This window comes from Chrysemys picta, chromosome 6 (assembly GCF_011386835.1).
Source record: "Chrysemys picta bellii isolate R12L10 chromosome 6, ASM1138683v2, whole genome shotgun sequence".
In the NCBI taxonomy this organism is placed as follows: domain Eukaryota; kingdom Metazoa; phylum Chordata; order Testudines; family Emydidae; genus Chrysemys; species Chrysemys picta.
Window position 1 is genome coordinate 93,288,314 of NC_088796.1, and position 10,884 is coordinate 93,299,197.

Sequence of the window (10,884 nt, forward strand, 5' to 3'; positions counted from 1 at the left end):
AAATGCCATTCCCCTCCCAATTATTGTGCTCTGAAAAAAATTATCTGGAATATAGATTTTAGAATTTGGAATTCTCCCAGAATTTGGACACGGAATTACCTTACTCAATTGGCTCTTTAAAGGGATCACGAGGTCTTATATTTTTTTCTAAAGATAAATTAAGGTGCTTCATTTCCTGGAAAAAAGATTACCAATATTAAGCTGAACAGAATTAGATACATGCATTATTAAGCAACAAGACATTTCAGGACAAATTCCCAGAGTCCAGAACTGGTCTACTAGTTGGACTTCTGGTTTTCCCACATCTGTCATCACAGTTCATGCCAGCAGCTTGAGAAATAAAGCAAACAGAATTTTAGTAAAAAGGAAATATGTTAAATATATAATAAATTAAAAGTCCTCATTAGCATTTTATGCTCTGTAACCTCGACCACCAAAGAATGAAGCCATGGTAATAAAACCATGAAACATGAAAGTGAGGAGCCTTATACATAGGCAAAACTGTCAGATAGGTATGATTCAGCATGGATGTGGATTCACAGATAGCTAGGGACTAGATCTGGGTAAATAAGGCCTGATCCAGTTCTCATTTAAGATAGTGGTACTCTTTCCATTGACCTAAATGATAGTTGGATCAGGGACAGTCTCAGAAAAAGCAATTACGACTATTTTGCTTTCATTGTGTTCACACCCGTTTTTATTTAACATTCACACAAGAAAAGTATTATTTCTATGAATGTTCATGGAAAGTGAATTTTGAACCAGTGGCCAAGATTTGTTAAATCACAAAACATTTGTTTTTATTACTCAATTAAATTAGTGTCAGGCAAAGGCAGACTTTGCTGTTACTATTGATTTTACATAGAAAGAGCTCAGATATTCCAGTGATGGACAACAGTATAAAACCCAAAGATAGCTACACAGAAGTTGTTTATGAAGGTTAGATCATCCAACCAGGGAACAGAAAGAATCTGATGTGACTTTGGTGACACTACTCATGCAACTCAAATATCAAATACACCTCTACCTTGATATAACACGAATTTGGATATAACTTGGTAAAGCAGCGCTCCGGGGGGGGCGGGGCTGCGCATTCCGGTGGATCAAAGCAAGTTCGATATAACGCGGTTTCACCTATAACACGGTAAGATTTTTTGGCTCCCGAGGACAGCGTTATATCGAAGTAGAGGTGTACCTGAAGAAATACTCACAGTAGTCAGTTCATTGACAATCCATGGGCTGAGATTTGTTCAGGAAAAAATAATCACCAAACACTTCTGAATAGTGAACAAATTCACAAAAATCACTCGTTACTCAGAATTTGTAACCTAATCTGTCCACTGCAATTTTTTCACCCAACTACTAAAGACGTTTAGATGATAAAACAAACTAGTACCACCTAGGGCTATGTAAACACATTGATAGTGTGTATAGAAAGCAGGAAAACAAAAGCTAATTCTGCTTATATGATGGTAAAATAGAAAAAAAATAGCAAAATAAGAAAAAATTAGAAAAAAGTGTGTTAAGTTAAATCTAAGTTAATAGGTAAAGTTTTCCACAACTTGAAGGAGGCTTCCGGATGAGGTGAACTCTACCTACTAGCCCAATTTTCTTTTCATTGCCTACAAAAGGTCTCAAAGACATAATATCTCCTCTTAATTTTATATCTTAATTTTCATTTTGTAGCTATTATTCTATGAAACTTTTTTTACCCCAAAGTTCATTTCATTGAAGGTGGCACAAATATCTAGTCCCGCTTGTGATTGTCAGAAGTGAAAAGTTTTAGGAAATTAAATATTCCAAGTCAGTGAAGAGCCTGAGGGGGATTTTAATGCCCATTTGACACAAGAGCAGACCTTTATCTGAGAACACTTAAAAGAGTCACTGAATTTTCCTATTCTTCCATCTTCCTTCCCCTTGTCCCTATCTCCACACTTCAAAACTGATATACTGTTGCCCTGCTTGAATGATGCCAGTCTAAATAGAGAGGCCCAGAATAACCTAGGCCTTGGCTACACTTACCAGCTAGTTCGACGGCTGGAAATCGAAGTTCTGGGTTCGACTTATCGCGTCTAGTCTGGACGCGATAAGTCGAACCCGGAAGTGCTTGCCGTCGACTGCGGTACTCCAGCTCGGCGAGAGGAGTACCGCGGAGTCGACGGGGGAGCCTGCCTGCCCAGTGTGGACCAAGGTAAGTTCGAACTAAGGTACTTCGACTTCAGCTACGTTATTCACGTAGCTGAAGTTGCGTACCTTAGTTCGAATTAGGGGGGTAGTGTAGACCAAGCCCTACTCTCTCATCCCAGGAGGTTTATCCTATCAGGACTGCACTGACAGCTGGGGCCTGATCCAAAGCCTATTGAAATCAATGGAAAGATGCCTTTGATGCATATTAGCAGGTAAACTTGCACTGCTGTTGCCTGGTCTGTGAGCTAGTATGGGTACAAAGCAAAGATGAGTTACTCCAGCATAGCAAATAATTACTCTATCTATAATAGCAAACAATAGCATACACATGTTCTGCAAGTGGGTGGACACCCATTCGATGGAGGGAGAGAGACATAAGGCAGAAGTGATAATGTCCTCTTGGCATGGTAAAGACGTATGTTCATAAGTCATCTCATTTTATTGTAACATTTGAAGTGCTGTATAAAGCCTACACTTTACAGTCAGCACATGCACCGTTTTCATTTTTAAAATTTAAATATTTATTTTCATGAGAGAAAACATGCATATTTATGTACACAGGTTTTTTTAAATCTCCATTTACATAACCAAAGTCCTTTGTACGAATCTTTGGAGAGAAAAGGCAGGTGGCAGCAACTTTGCAGATGGCAAACATTTAAACTTGATATTGAAGATGCAGTTACTGCAAGACATTAGTGACTGCAGAAGAGGGTCGTTTAAGGATTGATTCAACTGAGAATGATAGAGGCTCATTTGCTGAAAGTTTTGTTGCAGCTTGTTTGGCCCCAAAAAAGTCTTTTGAGTATCTATCTATTGTAAATTTGTACTTTTGGTTCTCTTTGATGGAGCACTCTCTGTACTTCTTAGATGCCTCTTCAAAGCTCTCTTTTACAAATGATGTTTTTAACTCAGGCCCTGGTTTGTCATGAAATGTTTGCTGTAAAAATGAGTGGAACGGATTATACTTGAGTGCTTGAGGGTGCTTGGTATTTTCTTTGCTGATCTTGCTTAAGATGTGTTCTTGAGAAGCCAGAGAATCCTTCTCAGAAATCTGTGGAAAAGTCCTTTTAGGAGGAGAGAAAGCAGACCTCTCACGGCCCTCCTGAGGGACACACTGAATTTCTCGAGCATGAGAAAGCACAAGTGAATTTTCAGTTTTTGGTGACATCATGTCTTGCTCTGAATTTACACAATCCTGGCCTTGTGAAGTCTTCGAGTCCCAGGCTGCCCCAGGTTTGAGAGCTTGGACTGCCGTAGCATTCAGTAGGCATTGCTGATAGAGAAAAGCATCACTAATGGGGCTACGCTTTGGCCATACCAATAATCTGGAGGATAAGGGATATTGCCTGTAGGTAGTGGCTACACTGACATTTGAAGAAATCAGTTCCATATTCCCAGATCCTGAATACTGCATGGTTAAGTCAAGACAGGTTGGTAAGAAGTTGCAAAACTCCTTGCTAGGATCTTCAACCTGGGTAGGGTTAAAGGCAGTTTTATAGGAATTGTATTCAGTTCCATGCACCATATGGTTAGGCAGGAAAAGGGCAGCAGCTTGAGTGGCTTCCATCATCTCCCTTTCTTTATACTCTCTCTCTAACATAATGTTCTCCAGCTCTTTATCAGCAAAGGCCCGTCTTTTTCTCATCCTGTCACTTACAGGGGGTGGCAAAGGTGAATTCCCTCCCAGGTAAGGATCTGCTGGCATGGGGCGATAACCTAAAACAACAAGATATGGGTATGAATAAATTAAAGTAACTAAAACAGCATCACCTATCTGTAATGTTTGTAAAAGGACAGGAATGCTAATGTGGAGCTCAATCCTGCAAGGACCTAAGCACTTCCTGCAAAATCCTGAATGCCTTCAACTCCCAAGGAAGTCACCTTGCTGGAAGTGCTCAGCACGTTGCACAACCAAGCCCGTGTAGTATATAGATGCTTCCAGCACATATAGGGCCAAATCCAGCTCATTTTACTCAGGTAAGTAGTTCTGGTGAAGACAACAAGATTACTTACATAAAGGGCCCAATCCAACTCCTACTGAAGTCAACAGCAGTCAGATTGGGCTCAAAGTGAGCAGAGATTTACTCCTCTGTGTTACTTGTTATGCTGGAATTTCATTCCTCCATTTAAAATTATTTTTTTTAAAGTGACAATTTAAAATATTTAGATTATTTTACTTAAAATTAAAGAAAAAATACAACTTACTTAAAATTGCAACATTTTCAATTAGGAGACCACACTAATTAGTTTCACTTAATATAATGTACTGGGCTCAATTCTGTTTGCTGTACCCAGACAAGTAATCCCATTCAAGTTAATGGAACTACTTATATGAGTAAGGAGAACAAGATTTAGCCCACTTTCATTCCCATTCATCTCACACTGGTTTCCCCATTGCCAAAGAAGATATCTATACCTATAGCTGATGCCATTTCTATTTTCTAAAGATGAATCATTATTTTACAGATGGTAGAAAAATCCAAGGAGAGCTAGGAGAAAAGAAAAAGAAAGTTAAGGTAGATTAGGGAAAAGAATGTGGAAGAGATTCTTTTTTAAAGAATGAATTGCAGAAGAAAGTAACCTGGAAAGAGTTTTCTTATCTGGCCCAAATCACTTTAGTATCTGGACAAACTTTCTTTCTAACTTAATGCAGGCAAAGAGAAAATATCACTTAATAGAACTGGACTACATCATTTTCATGTCTTTTTTCTAATTTCTAATTACTTGGAAAGTAACCAAAATGGCCATATAAACAATTTTGGGTATAGGTTATAGGGTATTGAAAAAAGCAAGAATTAGCCCTTTAAAACATTTATTTAATAAAAATGTACCTTAAAATGGCATTGTACTATAAATAATATTTCTGGCAGCACAAAATAATGTATATCAAATTTGTTTGAAGAGTCCATTATGTTTTATATATTACAAAAGGTCAAGTTCATTGCATTCATTTATAAATAAAATGAAACAAGAATAAAATATTCTGCACTGTCAATTGTTGCCAGGTAGTTATTTACCTACATTCATTTTTACACTAAAAATGATCCTAAATTTCAATTTGCTGTTTCTAGAATCCTTTAGTGCAATTTTGTTTCATAACAAGCAGAATGATCATATTTCCTCCATCTCCATCCCAACCAAAAAAACAAATAAACAAACATACAAGAAAATGTACTACGAGATCTCATTTGAAAGGGAAGGGAACTATTTTATGTTCTAAAACAATTCTTTGCTAGAGTCCAAAATTTTAAAATATGTTCTTGATGTGCAGAGATTTGAGGCAACAGTACATCGTGCTTACTGGTGTATATGCACTCCATGTGTATTGCAGAGAAAGAAATATGTCTTCAATATAATCATGTTCCTTTTAAATAATATTAGTAAATAATTAGTAGAGTTAGTGTTTATTTTTCTAATCTGTTGCATATTTAGCCTTTTTTTCTTAATTCTGTAATGAAAAACTTTTCTAAAACAGAGAGAATTCCTTAAGCTTTTAATTTGAACAGATAGTGTAAATCCTGAGATCTTCTGTAGTAGGGAGCAATTAAATACTTTTGTTTTACTTTAGATTTTTTTAGCATTATGCAAGACACTTTGTTTTCTGACTGTTGTTGGGTTTTGTTTTTTTTTCCAAAATAGCACATGGAAATCTGAGTAGGTGTTTCAGCAGCTCCTACAGTTATGATGTCTGTTGCTCATAAAGGTCAGAATGCAGGAGTGTTTTTACCTTCTAAAATGCTTTTGGCCAGCAAGCTGGGCGTCCTGACAGGCCTCTGGTAGACTGTTTTGCGCTCAAAATTAGCCTGTTTCCCTGATAGCCCCTTCTTATCCTAGCAAGAGAAAAGAGAAGAAAACGGTCAATAAACAGGACAATGGTCTTTTCCTTCCTTAAGGAAATTTTATTTTCTGCTCTACTCGTTTTAAAAGAACGGATTCAAAAGAATCAAAATGTCACTCTCCGGGTTGTAAAAGGAGGAAACGGATTTTATTGTTATAAAGAATCTGCCTTAAGTGCAGATAAACAAAACAGAAAGTGACGCAAAACGGCCGGGGTGATCGAATGTCAGTAGGAAGGAAAAGCAAGGGTGATATTTATCAGAAGCATCTAACCTATTTCTACAATCAGAGCCCGGGAGTTTGACTAGACATAACAGAGCACCGGCTCCGTGTGCACTCAAAGAAGAATGTTGGATCCTAGTGAAAATCGGAACGGCTCCCAGGTCTGCATCACTATCCTTTAGTGACGCTTTCATTTGAGCCGATCGCTTAATACCAACAAACAACACGCCTCGTTTTAAATAAAAAAGGATTATTGAAAACCAACCGTTGCAAAACCCTGAGGAAATATTCTGGAGGGAAAGGAAGGTGTAGATCAGAGAGCGTGCTAAAGATAGGGAATGGCAATTCTGGAATATTTTTGCACATATGTAGATAGATTTTATAGGAGGCCTTGGTTAGCAACGATTCCATAAACGTAACGAATCTATTGAGAAAGCGCATTTACTTCCCGCTTCCCCTCGGCAACGCGGTGAAGTTGCTGAATTACACTGCTCCTTAAAACTACCCCATATATTACAAAACGCGTCACTTGAACTTGCATCTGACACAGTGGTGACAGAATGTGCTAGATCAAATTTTAATAATCATTCATCGGCACCAGCCCTTAAAATAACTATTCATAATAACATACAAATCATTCCTTCGGTGACGTTGCGAACTACAGAACAGGGGTTTTATTTTTATTTTTTGACAGTTTTGCTAGTTTCCCCCCTGCCACGTTTCAGTACTCAGCCTCTAGCAAAGAATATTGCAAACGAGTTTGTGAAAATCTCGACGAGCGATGGCTAGTCACATCTCCATGAATGATTCAAATCCCAGAGTTACTCTCGGTGCTTCGTTACAAAAGTACAGGGCTGGGGCAAATAACACGCTGTCTCTTTCCAAAGCTAGGGAGCCCGTTACTATACTTTGTGGAAAGCTGTCACTTCCCAGGAGAGGAGACTGCTAGGATCTCTGCCATCCTGCGTGAACACCTATCCACAGGAGTACCGTCTCCAATCTAGGGTTGTTGGGGTTTTTTTTTTTCTGTTATAAGTGATTAATTTCTTCCTTTTGAAACGAGCGAGCCCTTCTCCCGGGGCGGACAGCCTCCACCGCCTGGGATCTCTCATCCCATTCACTTATTTACCCAGGTTCACTAAGAACCATATCTGTAAATCTCACATCACTTAACTGCCTGGGGAAATGACCAACTACCTCCCCATATGGGCTCTGGGGGGAAAAAATCTCCCTGGTCCTTTTCAGCTGAGTCAAGAGGATGCCTGCGTCCCAATCAGGATAAAACAGATGCCACCATCTACCTTCTGGTGTTGACTAGTCAGTTGCACAGATGGCAGAACAAATCGGTATTAATAATTGGAAATGGCTGCGTTTTTGGGAGGCCTCTCCACAGTTCCTGCTCCCCGGGAGCGCTGCTAGGAGAGGGATCGCGGCCCTCACACAGGCGGAGTCACCTGTCCGCACAGGGGTAATGGGCGCTGCCCCCCTCGTCCCCTCCTCACCTCAGTGGCCTGCTGCCTCCGGAGCGCCACCTGGGCGGCCATGACCCGCTGCCTCTCCACCACCAGCAGGCAGTTCGCGCACTGGCAGTCCCGCCAGCGGCAGAAGCGCTTGTGGCCCTTCAGGCAGGACACCACGCCGTGGTTGCGGCAGCGGGCGCACTTCGGGGTCCGGCTCAGCTTCCTCTGCTCCCCTCCGCTGCCCTGCTCCACCTGCTGCTGCTTGGGCTGGCTAGGGCCCCGCGGGGCCGCCCCTTCCTCTTCCCCGTCCTCCTCCTCGTCGTCGTCGTCCTCCTCGTCCTCCTGCTCCCCTGGGCCGCCGCCCTGAAGCAGGCAGGCCCCCAGCTGCTCCTCGCCCTCGTCCAGCTCCAGGCTCTCCACGTCGATCTCCCAGTCGGCTCCGGAGGCTGGCTGCCCCTCGGCCATGGCACCGCCTGGATCTGCTGCTCCGCGCTGCAAAACACAAACCCCGCCACGCGCTGCCCTTAGCAGGCTCCGTGGGCCAGGCGTGCACGGCCCGCTGAGTGCATTCTCCCCACGGACACAGGCCCTGCCCCGTGCAGGGGGTCCCTCCCGGCACCCTGACCCAGGGCTAGCCCCGCACACCACCTGACACACGCATCGTGTGTTGGGCTAGCCCTGGGACGGGGTCGTGCCGGGGTTTGTGCCGACATCAGGCCTTACTGCACACACCTCACATCGCTCTCCGAGTCGCACGCACAGCCTTTTTGCACGCGCGTCTAATCGATCACACATCGCTACACACTTAGCTACCAAGTCCTTATCGACACACGACACACTGATGTCAGATTTCCCCCGGCTACACGCACAGCTCAACTCTACCTTGCCAGGGTCACACACACACACACACCACCTCTTCGGGGTTATAGGGATGTCACTTCAGTCACTCTGCAAACGCGCACGTCTAGTGCGAGCTGCAGAATTTGAAGTCTCTGCGCGACCTGCATTACTTCTCGGCTTTCCCGTTAAGCTATCTATTGATTTGGGCCTAGACCCTTATGTTTGGCGAAGCTGTAGACTTAGAGCCCGAACCTGCATTCCTTGAACATCCAAAACTCCCGATAACCTCCCTGGGAATTTTGCTGACCCAACGAACGCAGGACTGGCGAGGAACAGCAGAAGAAAGGGATCCAGGGGCTAATTTCCAAGAATCCCCATTCCGGTGGGCCAAGCGCAGCACGGGCTGTAGGGCTGGCAGCACCCGGCGGGTTGCAAAGTCTGCAGAGTTTCCCTGGTTTCCTCTCTCTGGTGTATCAGGGGTAGACTAAATCTATAGGGAAACCTTACGGTGAAATGCCTTCTTAATCTCGAAAGCACACGCTCCGCCAGTGAGTGCAGACGCCCCAGCCCCCTCACAGAGTGCTAGAGAGTATCCCGGAGGGCTAAGGGGTGGGTTAGTTTAATCGAGGTAGAGGTTGCATTGTAGGTATGTTCCTTCGTCTCTGCCCAGCCCAGCCCGCACATCTCCAACCCCCGGGTTTTGCACTTACCCAAGTTCAGAGCCCAAGGCCAGCCGCAGAAGCAGGCTGCATTCAGCCCCGCGGGAGTGGCTGGGCGCAGACCGATCCCGGGGCAGCACAGAGCCCAGGGGGACCGCAGCTCCTCAGCAGCCCCGACACATCGCGGCTCGATGCGGGGCAGTCACTTCTGCAGGCTGGGACGGGCCAGGGAGGGACACGGCAGCGCCTGCCAGCGATGGGCGAGCTGCGGGGACCGAAGCAAGGGGCTGGCGGGTCTGAGATGCTGTGGTGGTTTATCAGGCTTGAGGGAGAGAGATAAGCAAGGGGGAGTTGGGGTGCATTTGCCTTCAGCACCCCAGGCCTTAACAGCACAGCGCCAGCACCCGCCTCTATGTTCCCCTCGGTGCAGTGCCCAGCCCGACTCGCCCCACTGTATTATCCGCTCCAGCTCTGGGGCGCCCGGACAGCTGATTGGTGGGTTGTTGGGCGGAGAGAGATCTGATTGGCAGTAGGGGCCGTCGATTCCCTCCCTCTAGTCTCCAATCTCCGCCCCTGGTTGTGTCCGCCTGACTGTGTGATAATAATGTGTCCAGCCCCTGCAAACCGGGCGGTGTGTGAAAGCCACTGTTTATCCGTCAGACTTGCAAACACTAGGCGTACCCCCTGTATTGTAAACACACGGGTAAAGGGGAATTTTTCATGAGGTCCAAAGAGAGGAAAATCATAGCCAGCATAATGATTACAAATAATAAATAAAAGGCGCCGGGAAGTGAGATTGTCTCCTTATAGGCAGAGCGGTCATCAAGAGCAAAACCAATTTAAAATATCCAAAATAATATCACATTTTCCTTATGGGGTTAGGGTTGTCTAGCTGCAAGAAATACGATTGGCAATGGCCTTTAAAAATCAGAAAATAAAACAGAATCGTGTTTTATTATGATGTGCAATTTAGAAATAAGGATTGTTATACTGTGAATTTATGTTGAACGTTTTCTTCCCTTAATTGTCACAACAATAATATTCCCCAACAAATATCATAGTCCTGAATAACTTTCTATTGCTGCTTCATTTCTGATGCTACATTTCAGGGGCAGGGGGCAGACAGCTTTGTTTCGTTCAAAACTTAATGATTAAATGATTACTTGCAAAGTTTCAGTTGTGCCAGAAATATTTTAAAGTGTCATTGCTTCGCAAGATAAAAGCGGGAGCCGAGGGAAGGTAAAAACATAAAAATATTGGTTATCCTGGATGTCAGGCTATCCTCAGAACTAGCAATTTCATCCAGAAGCTAACTTTATCCACATTGTGACCAGGAAAACAATTGTATGGAATCAAACTTTCCAACAATGTGCTGATCGAAAAGAATGATATAGATGAAAATATTCGCAGAGCAACTGCTTATTTGTGACGTAAATACTCTGATAAATATCCCCCTTTACATTGTGTGTCTATGTATAGGTTAATATGTTTTCTTATATAATATAAACGTATACGCGTATCCTATCATCAGACTGATACCAACGGCGCGTATATAGTTAACATCTGCATTAGATATATCAGAAACTTGGCCTTAGTAAGTCGGGTTTTCAAACTCTAGTGAGTCAGGTCGATCCGGTTTTTTCTTAGATTTTTGTATCTCTTCTTATGATGTATGGATG

General features: G+C 43.3%; 1 protein-coding gene across 2 annotated transcripts; it reads right to left on the reverse strand.

Moving 5' to 3' along the window:
* Nucleotides 1-2,584: 2,584 nt before the first annotated feature.
* DMRT2 (doublesex and mab-3 related transcription factor 2) lies at nt 2,585-9,650 on the reverse strand. 2 transcript variants are annotated; one of them, XM_005296914.4, is made up of 4 exons: nt 9,257-9,650; nt 7,749-8,198; nt 5,915-6,017; nt 2,585-3,903 (listed from the first exon to the last, which is right to left on the reverse strand). In XM_005296914.4, the coding sequence occupies exons 2-4, from the start codon at nt 8,169-8,171 to the stop codon at nt 2,867-2,869; spliced, it is 1,563 nt and encodes a 520-aa protein (XP_005296971.2). In that variant the 5' UTR covers nt 8,172-8,198; nt 9,257-9,650; the 3' UTR covers nt 2,585-2,866. The 2 variants fall into 2 exon arrangements, with proteins under 2 accessions (XP_005296971.2, XP_042706563.2); XM_042850629.2 differs by lacking the exons at nt 7,749-8,198; nt 9,257-9,650 and adding an exon at nt 4,604-4,676.
* Between the last annotated feature and the right edge of the window lie 1,234 nt (nt 9,651-10,884).